Raw genomic sequence first — 14,012 nt, 5'->3', positions numbered from 1 at the left:
TCAGTCTTAAACAGTAAACAGTATTATAAAGTAAGAGTGACTTGTTTCTTGGTCCTGGTCTTATACAAACTCTTTGCATAGGATGCTCCCACTAGCATGTCTCAACATGAACGATTCAGGATCACATCGTTTGTACTAGATACAAAGTGGGTCGTATCCAACAAATATTCTTTACTAATACTTTATAAGTGTAACCCTCCATTTTCAGACTTCAGTTGTTGGCTCCAGCGATGCTAACGAATTGGATAGTCAAGATTGGGAATTGACCTAAGAAATTTTATCCATTCCTGGAGTTTGAGTTGTTCCGAATCCCATGTTACGACCCTTCGAGGGGATGACCGTCTGTTAAACAACTAGCACAGATTGCCTAAAGTCAACAAGTAGGCACAATATAGGAGTCTTACGGTCCAAACTAATAGAAGAGACCATAAGACATGTTGACACATATCCTTCACCCACTTCCTATGAACTACTTCCCCTATTCACCTTGCTATTGACCCATGAAAACACTTTTCGAATGGAGGTCACTCCCAGAGTGACATGAAGCCGAGCATGAATCTCACGGTGTGAACTTTTAGAGACATGAGAGCTAAGAATAATACATCGTATATGTTATTAATCTCCCACTGAAGTATTCTAAATGTTTGGATATATACTTTTACTTAGGTTTATTTCAGGTAACCAAACAACCTAAGTCTGTGTGGTTTATCCAAGTATAACGTTTATAATTGGATTTAACCTACGATGTTTAGGTGATAAACCAATTTTAAAACCTTACATCGCTCATGCATGCTCATAAATCCAGTTAACAACGCTCAGTATTTCGGTTATCATCCCCAGGTAGGAGGTGTTCCATAGACCGTCAACTTAAGTCTACAACCTTAGACAAGATTATAGACCGATTGAGTTTGTAACCATATTTTATAAGATAACGACCTATTTTAACTATTAAAACAAGTTGTCATTAAACCTAAGTGAGCATGCATCTTATCTTTGTTAAAGATTTTAAATATCTAATTCATTTTATAACCCTTAAAAAATCATAGACATGCTATAACATATGCTTAAGCATTTCATACATTAATATAACAATTATATTATTCTTATGAAACCCTAAACATGTATATTATATATACTATAACAAATTTATAATATATATTAATGCATGAAACATGCTTTCCTATGGTGAAATTTTAAATCTACATGGCATACAATATGCACATACATGTTTAATTTAAATAGAACATACATCACATGCATAAAATATTTAAACAATGTTGATATGGACCAACTTTGGCATTCTAAGCAAACAAAAACTAATTTATTACAAAAAAAAAATTAAAAACAACTTGAAGAAGTCTCTGGATTGCTCGAACCGACCCGAACCACGAGAACGGCCCTCCAAAGCTCCAAAAAAGGTTGAATCGGTCTAAATTAGGTCGAACCGAACCTCATGTCACAGAATCGATTGAACAGGACCGCTCTCGCAAACCAATTCACGTGCGCGTGCGATTTTGTGCTGGGACGTTACAATGCCTTAGGCTTCAGGAAGAACAACATTGCAGTACTGTATGGGTAGTGTCGCGACACTGCCTGGTAGTGGCTTCTTCTCTAGTTTTTCCAACTGAGCTTGTTCGCTTCAATCTTCAATTACAACCTAGTTTCAACTCAATTGACTCTAATAAAATTACATACCCTTAAGCACACAATTAAGCTCATCAATCAAGAGCCAATTACATATATAGCCACAAAATCAAAGAGAAATCTAATGCCAAAATTAGATGAACACCATATCAGTCAACCAAACATGCATCTCTAGAAATTCACTCACCAAACTGTTGAGTACTTAAATCATGCTTTGATACCAAATGATGGAATAAAAATGCATCAAGTAGAAGCTAACATAATCATTAAGCACTCTAATTACACTTAATTGGAGTAGGAGTATAAAGCATGCTTAAAAATAAGTTTTTCATAAACAAGGGTTTCAGTTTATTACCTTTGAATAATTCCACTTACTCCTTGCTAAAACCACGAAATGAACCTTCAAATCTTTAGTAGACCACCAAGAGAATCTTTTCTACTATTCTCAACCTTAGATTTAAGTGGTGGAACTTTGAATTGAGAAGGATTAAGGTAGAATTGGAGAGCTTTGAAAGCAAAAATGACTTTTTGCATAAATTTCTCTAAATTTCAGATTGCATGCCCAATTCAATTTTAGAAATTGAAGTTTTTATCAAGCTCAAACATGCAAGCACTCACTCATTCAATAATTTGACACTTCAAATTGCACTTAGGAAGTGGGCTAAGTGTTGAATTGTGGAAAAATCCTCTAAAATCCCATTTTTGGTAAATCCACTAAAATTATCAAATTTTAAAATTTAAATTAATTAAATACATTTAATTTAAGAAATAAATTAAATATAAATTAAATTAAATTTAAAAATTTGAATTTCCTTTTTAAATTTGAAATTAATTTTGATTTAATTAATTAATTAAATAATAATTTAATATCAAATATTAAATTAATAAAATACCTAATTTACACATGAATCCTTATTCATGCAATCAATATTTAAATCATTACTTAAATATTTTGAACTCTCCAATTAACGTTTAATTTTTAACAAAATTAAACGTTAATTATATCGAATATAATTATCCAAACCCTAACCCTAATTTCGAATTTGAACACTTTTACGAGCTACTAGAAGGGCCTTATGGACCTACAGATCACGAGCTCTAATGATTTGAGATTAATCGGTTAAACTCTTTAATCTGAATTAATCAATATTCTATTAACCACCGAGATACCCCACTATAGCTCGATGGTTGCCACTTGTTGGGGTTGATGCCTTAAACTCTCGTTGGGTCCTGTAGTTTGTAAACATAAGTATTGAACAAATGTTTGTGATGTAATAATATGAGATATTTTCTTCACTGTTATCTATGAAACATGAGATGTTTTATTTGCATTTACCATGAACCAATGAACTAAGATCCCTGGTTGTCGTTGTAACTTAAGCATGTATGTAGAGACATACAAGTGGATCATGCCTTAAGTGATAACCAAAATGGTTTGTCTTATATAGATATATGAGGGGAAACCTTATCCTGGTGACACATGGATGCGGCCCGCTTTGTAGATAGCTACAAGTGTTGTAACGTGCTACAGATGGTTTGATCCTGATCATTCATGTGGAGACATGCGAGTAGGGGTATTCTATACAAAGGAGTTTGTATAAGATCGAACCACGAAGTGTTTAGTCTCGTTATATAACGTCGTTCATGATAGAGACTTCACTTCACTAGGATGACTATAGGTAACATGACCTTAATTCTGAGTGAGTTGGGAACTCTTGCCTTTGAGGGCAGTCCTTTGATTTACGTGGGTGTGAATGGCCAGATTACCGACTCAAACCTACCACTTTGGGGATTCGTCTGATTTGAAAGTTGGAAATTCAACTATAGATGGAATTTACTCATTCCCCGAAGCAAGGGTAAGTAGATAGATTGCTCCCCTAAGGACTGATTCCGGGGTTTTAACGATGTGGCACCACACACCTTATCATGGCCCGAGAGGTATCTACTCATAGTAGGACTATGATGTATAGTTGACATGATGTATGAGATACAATTTGGAGGAAAATGATGTAAATATGATTTATGTCAAGTAAATAAGAAAAGGACTATGGTTTAAATGTTGCATATGGTGTGATATTAAAACATGATAAGTTAGTTATTATATTTATTTATAATTAAAACAATTATGAAATAATTGTTGGTGGTTTCTTCTTAACCGTGTGTGAAAATGAGAGCTTTTATTCAATTTTGATAACTGACGGATAAAATAAAAAATGTTTTCATTTTTGTGGAAGATCGTTGCATTGCTTCATTCGAGTACACTACCTATCGTTTAGATCACGAGAGACTACACGATAGCTCAAAGTGTTTGTCTAAACGATCATGTACACACGCATTTGTCTAAACGATCGTGCTATCTTTTACTAAACGATTGCGCGCCTAAGCGAGCTTCACCAAACGATCGTGTAAACGATTAACCTGTTTTACTAAACGATCGTGTACCTTTACTAAACGATCAAGCACAACAGTCTATACGATAGACAACCTCTCCCACTTGCTTGGTCATTGAGTACGATTGTTGTTTCCTCCTTCCCTCTACCAAATCTAACAGAACTACACCTCCTGGATTCTCATTCCGAGAATACTAAGGTCACTGAGTGGTGGTGTCCAAAGAGGTTACTTGTTCGTGGAGAAGTTTATTCATGACCAGACGATTGGGTAGACGAACCGGGTGATTGCGAGAGGTGTTGTTCCATACTCCACGAGAGTGAGAGAAAGTTAGAAGAAAAGTTCTTCAAAGATATGTCTCTCGTCCCTTTGTATTTATTAGTGAAAGCATGTGGTAATTTGTTTTGAAATGCATAACTTGTTTGTATGTTTATGAATGCTTGTAATTTTGTCACAATGAACTTGGAACAATCTTGCTTCCGCTTATAGGTTCTCTGTGATAAGAGTTTCTTCAGCACTCTCCTCACTATAAATATATTTCTATCCACTAGATTTAACCATAATCAGTAAGTTGACCTTTCACTGGTTGTTCCTAATAATGGCTGGGTCTAATGCTATTTTACCCCCAATATTACATCTTGCTCCTTAAGTCCCACTGATCCTCTAATGAACAATAGGTTTTTTATCCAATCACTAAACTGAGTCTCTCTCGGGACAATGATAGAGTGGGGCCCCTTATTCAAGACCTAAAATCAGTACTTAAGAGAACAACCTCTCTATTATCCCTAGAGATGGGTAGGAGTGAATTCCATCTTGCACCCTAGTCCCCAGCTCTTTACCCGGTCTTACCCTGAAATAGAGGCTTATTGAGCCAATGCTATTGAGCCAACCCTCACTTATGCAAGTCTAAGTATAAACCCGAATAAACAGGAGTTCATAGTTAGTTCAAGATTAAGGTCGAGTCACCTAGGTCATCGATTTGAAACAGTCAGTCTTAAATAATAAACAACGTTATAAAGTAAGAGTGACTTGTTTCTTGGTCCTGATCTTATATAAACTCTGTGCACATGATGCCCCCACTCGCATGTCTCAACATGAACGATTCAGGATCCCATTGTTTCTATTAGATACAAAGTGGGTCTTATCTAATAGTGTTACCAGAATAAGGTATCCAACCTTATTCATATACTATAGACCGTTTTTGCTATTTACTTGAACTCGATCTATCTTTATGTCTCCACATAAAGATCAAATATTCATGTAATAGCCATGGATCTTAGTTTAATGGATTTGGTTATTATACAATTTACAGACTCAACAACAAATTTTATTCAATAAATATCAATAACATCTTTATTGATAATATAATATGTTTGACATTACAAACTGCGAGTTTTAGGACATACAACCCAATATAAACCCACCGTTTAATGCTTATTGGTAATCCAAATGGTGGTTGGGTAATTTAAACCCACCCAATCCAACTCGGATTGGGTTACCAAACACCCCTTAAAGTATTGACAATATGTACTCTCTCCTTTGAAGTCGAAAGCTCATTTCTCATCATGCAATTGTGTATTAAAAAAACTAGTAAAATAATTAATTTGGATAAATGAAGTTAAAGAAAATTACCCATTTAGTCATTAAGTTTTCAAGAATGCGTGCATTTTTTCCTTGATGTTTCAAATTAGCCATTTTAGTCCTTGAGTTTTCAAGAATAGGTTTAAAAGATCATTTTACTTATAAATCCATTAAGAAATGTTAAATAGGTTTCCAAACTTGCAATTTTGTATCTAATCCCTCACACATTCAACATTTTGTAAAACCAATGAATCAATAAAATATAAAATTGATTTTTTTTTTTCTATTTGAATAGAAAACCTTTCAGTTTTATGTCTAATATATTAGTGAATTTTTAAAATTGTCAAATAAGTCACCGATCTATCAAATGATTTGTTAGACACAAAATCAAAAGGTTGGAGTCAAAGAACTGACTAGAAATAAAATTGAAAGTTCAAAATCTATATATTACTTTCTAGGTTGCGATAATTAACACATGTACTATTTTTCTTAAGGTTAGAAATTCAAATCTCAATACCCTACTTATTATACTAAAATTAAAACAGATTTTTTATTTACACATAAAATTGAAAGTATAGTCCCAATATAAGAATCTCTTATTTGGTATTTTCTCTTTGGGGTAGTATGCATTGCAACTACAATTGTTTATGGTGCCCGGAAATAGTAAACTTGTAGGCGTTGTTTGACCCAAGAAATTGGGGGAGAGGGAGTTGAAAGGAGCGGAGTTGTGAACTCTATTCCTTGCTTGGCCTAAAGAGTTTGTTATACTCTAAACCCAAACAGTTCACAACTCTTCAAACTATATAATCTCATACAGTTCACAATTTCTTGTCCAAATGCCACCGTAATGTCTCTAAAGAAAGAAATTGTTGAGACAAATTCAAAATTTTAAAACTTGTTATTTAAGCTTGTTTATTATTGGTATATTTAAATTTAAAACTTGTTATTTAAGCTTGTTTATTATTGGTATATTTCCTTATTTTGTTTAATTTGCACTTATTGAAAGTAACTTTGACAGCTTAGAAAATTTATTTAAAAAGGAAAACATTCCTCTGAAAAGCCACACCTTTAGAATTACTATAATTTGATTAAGGTTTTTTAAAATGTTATTAGAAGTACAAATCCAAACATTTGTTTTCAAACAGGCATACTAATCTTGAGTATCTCATAAGTTTTTAAATTTTTAATTTTTCGTTCAATAAATCCTTAAATTTTATCAAGTATCTAATACATTTATAAACTTTCGATTTAATGTTCATTAAAGTTTTTGAACTTTACAAAGTGTCTAATATATCTTTAAACTTTTAATTTTGTGTCTGTTAGGTGACAACAACCATGAAATATCTCTATAATTACATTATATTTTTGACATAAACTCCCACAACTTTATTTTTAGTTTCACCTAAAAAGCTTCATGCACGCCAACGAGTGATAGTTATTTTTACATATATATCACGATCTTCCTTTTATTTGATCATGTAAGACTTTGATCGTATTCACAATAATATCCGACAAGTCCAAATCCCATTTTTCCATTCACTGGTATGAAATGAGATATATTTTCCAAACGCAAAAGGGCTTTGACAGTTGTTTAATTTGAAGAACAAAGTGCCATTGATAAAGCTTTTGCTTCTGACAAAAAGGGTTGGAGCATTAATAATTGAAAATATCAAAAGAAGTGTCTTTTACTGACAAAACACAAAAAGGCAATAAATGGGTATCATTGTCTCATATAGGAATTTGTTAGACCCAAGAGAATGAAAATATCCATATCAAAATTTATTACTCAAATTTAAGATATCTCGATAAATATTTCAATAAGAAATTATGAATAATCGAATATTATGAAATTTTGTTGAAATTGTGATAACGCACATTGTGATTAATTCATTAATAATAGGCATGTATGTAAAAATAAGTACTTTATTTAAGAATGATAAGATATATTTTTGGGTATTAAACCATTATTAATATGTTATTGATAAATGTATATAAAAAATAATGGGTAATGGCAAATGAAGCATTTTAAGGAATAATAACCAATTGTATAACATCATTTTTAAAAAATTGCAAATATAGTCAAGTTTATCAGCGATAGACTTCTATCGTTGATAGACTCTTACTAGTGATATTGGTCATATTTGTAATTTTTTTACACTATATTATATTTACTAATACTTTGGGTCTAATGTCTATATTTGGAACTGTCTCAAAAATAACTGAGAGATTGAGTGGAACATTCTAACATGATTTGTGTATAAATTTGTAATCGTAAATTCTTGGTTAACCCAATATAGAAATCAAAGTATATATTAATAGTAAATAATCAAGAAAAGCTACAAAATATCTCCAAATTTCAGGAAAAAAAAAAAAGAAAGAAAAAAAAAAACTCCATTAAAATAATGAGTTGAATTAATTCATTAATATGGAATAGAAGTCATCTTTAAAGTAATGGTTAAGAAAGTACTCTTATGCAAACTAAATAGGTAATAGAACAAGAGGTCAATTTTTTTATTACAACCAAGAGTAATAATCAATTTTTATCTACTAATTTTAACATATTTTTGTTTTTGTTTTTGTTTTTATAATTTTTACAAAAAAAAAACATCGACATTTTCATTAGATGCAGTTTAGATTGACCTATCTTTGTGTAGTTTTACTCAATCATCCAACCATAATTTGTCTAAGTGGCAAACTTTATTTTGGAAAAAAAAAATATTCTTTCAATGGGATTGGAGTCAACTATACAATATGCGGGGATGATTTTGAAATGATTAAAATCATTTTTCTCATGTTTAAAATCATTCTGAAACACATATTTCATCGTTCAAAATCAATTTAATATTTAATTCTATACTTTTAAACACATGTGGATTGTATTAAAGTTGATTTTGAATGAATAAAAGTACTTTTCACTTCAGAATTACTCTTCCAAATAGAACCAAGTATTCAACCTTCATAGAAATATGGAAAATTCTCCATCTTTTCTCCACCTTTGTTCATCATATTGAGTAACCTTTGTTCATCACTAATTAAACATAGACAGAGATGTTGATGATTCAAAAGCTGAGGAGAGCACTCAGAAAAAGAGTAACAAAAACTCTGCAGATCAGAACAGAGCCACCACTCTGAATTAAACTACCTTCTTGACGGGAATAAATTAAAAGTGTTGTTCTTTTCAATAAAAAAGAATGAAAATTTTGGTCTCATTGGTCAAATTTGGGCCCCAGGCGTGGAACTTTGTATTGTATTTAAAAAACCCCATTCCTCTGGATCCTGAAAACCCACAAAAAATTCCCTGTATATAATATATACACACACAATATATATAAATTATTTCCACTATAGAGCCGATTTCGAGTTCTGTAAGTTCACCAGATTTTCCGGATTATCATTCTGGACTTTGGAGCCTAAAGGTAAGATACAAACAAACACAACCCTTCTTTATTTTGCTTTCTTTTATCCAATTTCCTCTTCTTCTCTTGGGATTCTCCTCAAGTCAATTTGGTTGGTATATTCTTCTAGAATTTTGTTTTTAGGGTTTCGCTTATTTTCCACTTTTAACTTCTGGGTTTTCTCTATTTTCTCAATCTATCTTTACTTTTGAGGGTTTTTTTTTGCTTGTTTGGTTGAGATTTTTCTGTTTATTCCTCTCTGATTTGGGGCCTTTTTTAGTTCATTGATGTGTAGAACTGTGATGAAAGTTATGTATATATATATATAAATATCTTATGAGGAGTTTTGGGTTGTTTGTTTGAAATTTGATGCAGGTGTTTGATTTTTGAATAATAATAATAATGGCTTCCCCAGTTGAGAAATTGGGTGTTTTAGAGGAAGAGAAAAAGGAATGTGTTGTGGGAAATGAGAAGGAAGGAAAGGAAGTTGTTGGTGTTCTTGAGGTGTTTGTTCACCAAGCAAGAGATATTCATAATATATGTATTTACCATAAGCAAGATGTGTATGCAAGGCTTTCATTTACAACAGATCCTGCAAACTCTGTTTCCACCAAAACCATCAATGGTGGTGGGAGGAATCCTGTGTTCAATGAGAGTGTTCGCCTCGACGTTCGGTCGATCGATACGATGCTTAAATGCGAGATATGGATGCTGAGCAGGGTCAAGAATTATCTTGAAGATCAGTTGCTTGGTTTTGCTTTGATCCCTCTAACAGAAGTTGTTGCTGTTGATAACAAGTTAGAGAAAGAATTCAGTCTTTCGTCAACAGATTTATTCCATTCTCCCGCCGGGTTCGTGCAGCTATCTCTTTCGTATAATGGAGCGTCTCCAGAGGTCATGGCGATCCGGACCATTGAAACAACTGTAGGGGTGGAGGATTCAGATTTAACCAAGTCACATCCAAGCGATTTGGACATGATCGAATTCCCCGATCCGAAGATTGCGAATGAAGATCAAATAATGGTGTCTGAGTATTTCGGTATCCCGTGCTCGAATCTGGATTCGGAATCTTCTGAGAGCTTGCCCATTTCAGAAGGTGAGAATCAGGGCATTTTAGTTGTCAAAAACTTTTCGATGTCAAACGACAAGTCGAGTGAAGAATCAAAGATAGATTCTCCACCTAGTAATGTGCAAAATGATGCGGTTTCTTCACCAACGTCGCCATCGGAAGCTCCCGCCAGTTCGAAATGTACGACGACTCAAGAACATGTTTCAGCACCAAATGAAACAAGTGAGAAAGAACAAAATGGTGAAAATGGTGAGGTTAATGATTCTTCTACTGAGGCAACAATTACAAAGCCATTAGTTTCTGTGAGCATTGAGGCAGAGGACAAGGTAGTGCAACAAGACATTGTGGACATGTACATGAAAAGTATGCAACAATTCACAGAGTCATTGGCAAAGATGAAGCTTCCTTTGGATATTGACACTAATGGTTCTCCAACTTCAGCTACCTCGAGCTCTGACCCGAACTTACAATCGCCCAAAAACAGTGGCTCGCGTGTGTTTTACGGGAGCAGGGCGTTCTTCTGATCGACTGAGTTCATCGGCACTAGATCTTAGGATTAGAAAACTTATATCAGTAAAAGGATTATGGTTTTGTAGTATGGTTCCTTTTGTTTCTATTTTCCCTTCTATGCATTTTGAGATGTTTTTTCTTTTTAATCAAACAAGCACGGTCACTTAGTTACTTAGTTTTGTTCCTATCAAATGTTGGTGTTATTTGGTGTACTTGGTTTTACAAGTTAGAATCTAATCTCTATAATTCGATAAAACTTCATAATTAGTCTCTATGATTTGATAAAATTCTCGTTACTCTAAGATTATGTAGAATGTTTTATTCTAATTATACTATATCTAATGAATGAGTAGAGTTATAGGAGGGCTCAAGTAATGATGTAGCTAATCATATAATTGGAAAGGGGTCCCACAAGCACATGGCCATAGGGTGAAAAAGTTGGTGGGGCCAAACCCCAAAAAGAGAAAAGCAAGGTCTTTGTTCATTTCATATGATGAAATCTAATTTGAATCCAATTACATTCTAATATGGAGACACTCTGTGGGCATGTGATTAGTGTCTAACTTTTGCTTTCAAATAATTGATGTAAATGTTCTTTTTATCAACTCTTGGTAGGGGAAGGGACTGAATTACCTTAGGTTCTCAACTATACCATTTTGTCCATTCTTTTAAAATGCATCGATTTAGACAACCCATTCTCAACTCCTTTAATGATTAATTGTCTATCTAAAAAATAAATGAAATCTAACCTCTTACTTACGTCAAAGTGCACCACCATTTTTTTTTATACAAGATCGCGTTAGGGATAATCATGTCTATCGTAGCCCTAATGTGAAAACCATGTTTATTACTATTTTCATTTTTCTCCACTCCATCGTAATGTTCATGGGAAAAGCACAACAAAGTGTAAGAACAAGGTCTAAATATTTTGATAATGAACCAAGGTTCAAATTGATTTTAGAAAGATTGATTTAGATAAAATATTTTAAGATCATATCAATTACGGTTGAGTTAAGCTCACTTTGATGGATAAAATACTCTAATTCCAATAAAAAATAGTCATAAATAAAATACGAGGTTATGATTTTCAATAGTTGTCACTACAACTAAATTATGATAAGTTATTTTACAACTAACTATTAAAAAATTGTTTGATTACTAACTAATTTTCTTTTTTTTTTTAATAATTATTATTATTTTGTACTTTCACACTAGAAACTAAAATTTATAACGTCAATGTCGACGAAAATATCAAGAGCTCAATTTTATGGAAATCTCGATGTCAATAGATGTTTCTAGAAAAAATTATGAAAATTTATATTTTATGAATTTTTTTACGATATGAAAAATTTTAATTCACCTTATATGTCGATATTTCATATATAAAAATATCGACACGTCGAATTCCACTAAGAGAACAATTTGGTTTGTATAACAAACCTTTGTCCTTACACTATATATGTATATATATTTTAAGAGTAGTGAGTGGGGATGGAGTAGAATTAGAATGCCAATTTGGTTGAAGAATCTCATGATAGAAATGTGGTGTCTGACAAAACCGACATAACCAACCCAAACTCAGTTGGTCGGTTTGGTTGGTCTGATTTGGATGGCTGTTATCCCTTTTTCATTAATGTTTAGGTTTCATTCATCATTCATCATTCATGTGTTGTTTATAACTTCGACTATTCAAACAAATTTATTCCATGTGGTTCCTACAATGTCAAGTTATGATTTTTGTCATTCAGATCATCTCGTGTGAACTTGTTGTCGTTGCGGACCCCTCATGAGCTTGACCTTCCGCCCGCGGCTTCTTTCGTTTTGGTCTTGCTTTTCAAGTTGACTTGTGTAAGAGATCTTAGCACCAATGTGGTGTTGAGCTTATTGTACTCTTATACTTAAGTTAGTATGGGGAGTGTATTAATGTATAATTAAGCTAAACATACAAGAAGTAAGGTTAGGGGACTGAGTCTCTTTTGGGGTCGTTGAATGAAGCTCTTTACAGGTCCTTCCTCTAACATTCGCCTTCAGTTATGTGTAACGTCGATGATGTTAGGGATATTTTCAGTGTTCGAGGTTATAAGGTATCAAATCAGGCATAACTCGGTTATTTCCTGATTGGTATATAATTGGTCAGCCCAAACCTTGAGGTGCTAACTTTTCTTTTTTGGGACATGTGTTCTCTTATATTTCTTCCTAGTACTCTATGGACTTTGATCTTGCTTTAGACAACCTTTATTATAAATCTCTTCTTCATAGGTTAAATCATACAATTTAATTAAGTCATTATGAAATAAAAAACAAGAGAACAAGCATCTCTTACTTTTTCTCAAATTTATTACAACCATCACAGTAAACTCAAACAATTGGGTATATATATATATGTGTGTGTGTGTGTGTAAGGTTGCAAATCTACCCAAATGGGCCTTAAATGATGAAATGGGCCCAGCACACACAAATATTTTGGACTTTCTAGGTTATAATTACACCATTGTTGTTATGAAGTTCCCAAAAATAAGAAAAGTTTCTCTTAAAATCTAAAAATGATTATCCGTATAAATAAAAGTAAGAATAGATGACAAGAAGTTTCGAAGGAGGAAAAAAATATATTAGATATATATAACACTATATATTTAAATTTTATAGAAACAAACTAGAGTATATTTGATAATTGCATGAACAAGAAAATGGGTATAATATATTGTCTTATATACTGAACAATATAGGCAATAATATTTACATTTTTCGGTATATTTGTAAACACACCAAAAAATAAATCATGGTACATATTATGCATATTTACACATTTCAGTATACTACCAGTATATTCAATATATAATTGGGATCTCAATAGAGAATGAATCAATTTTCAACTACAAATATAAAAGAAAACGACGAAATCTTCTAAAACGAAAAAATAATTTGAAATATTTTACATTAAGCGGATATCAACCAAGATTAATAAAGAAAAAATACAAAGTCAAAATTCGAAAATGATGTAATAATAAAAGAACTAAATATTTCAAAAATTTATTGATGAAAGATAATGTAATTAATATATTTTAAAATATAAAATTCTTATATAATTAATAGTAAATCTGAAAAATGATATATATTTTTATTTTAAAATACTACGATCTCTTATCTCTTATCTACTCCCACTACACCTGTTATTTTAAAAATCTTGTACAATCAACAAATTAGCACAAATACGAGACAACTCACTTGATCCTAAAGGTGTCATGGAAATTTTTGTGGAATATTAAATCTTAAATAGGTGACTACTATAGATTGAACCTACGATCTCTTAGTCTTTTATTACAAAACGATTAGATATATAAAAGAATTACCGACAATTAGAATTCATATGTATAATGGTCTGTTTCATAATATAAAAATGTTTTAGGCATGAGTTTAAAGATGTA

At 32.3% G+C, this 14,012-nt stretch overlaps 1 protein-coding gene across 2 annotated transcripts; it reads left to right on the top strand.

Moving 5' to 3' along the window:
• The first annotated feature begins 8,577 nt into the window (after positions 1 to 8,577).
• Positions 8,578 to 10,843, top strand: LOC120089682 (uncharacterized). Of its 2 annotated transcripts, none has more exons than XM_039047042.2 (2): positions 8,578 to 9,029; positions 9,384 to 10,843. In XM_039047042.2, the coding sequence occupies exon 2, from the start codon at positions 9,411 to 9,413 to the stop codon at positions 10,599 to 10,601; it is 1,191 nt and encodes a 396-aa protein (XP_038902970.1). In that variant the 5' UTR covers positions 8,578 to 9,029; positions 9,384 to 9,410; the 3' UTR covers positions 10,602 to 10,843. The 2 variants fall into 2 exon arrangements, with proteins under 2 accessions (XP_038902970.1, XP_038902971.1); XM_039047043.2 differs by having other exon boundaries at positions 9,020 to 9,120.
• Positions 10,844 to 14,012: the final 3,169 nt, after the last annotated feature.

This window comes from Benincasa hispida, chromosome 11 (assembly GCF_027475165.1).
Source record: "Benincasa hispida cultivar pf3 chromosome 11, pf3_genome.v1.1, whole genome shotgun sequence".
Taxonomy (NCBI): Eukaryota; Viridiplantae; Streptophyta; class Magnoliopsida; order Cucurbitales; family Cucurbitaceae; genus Benincasa; species Benincasa hispida.
The sequence above is the reverse complement of the archived record's forward strand: the minus strand, read 5'-3'. Positions and strand labels throughout refer to the sequence as shown.

What these genes read in the sequence shown, in the direction of transcription:
- LOC120089682 (XM_039047042.2), top strand. Translation starts at nt 9,411, where the DNA reads ATGGCTTCCCCAGTTGAGAAATTGGGTGTTTTAGAGGAAGAGAAAAAG.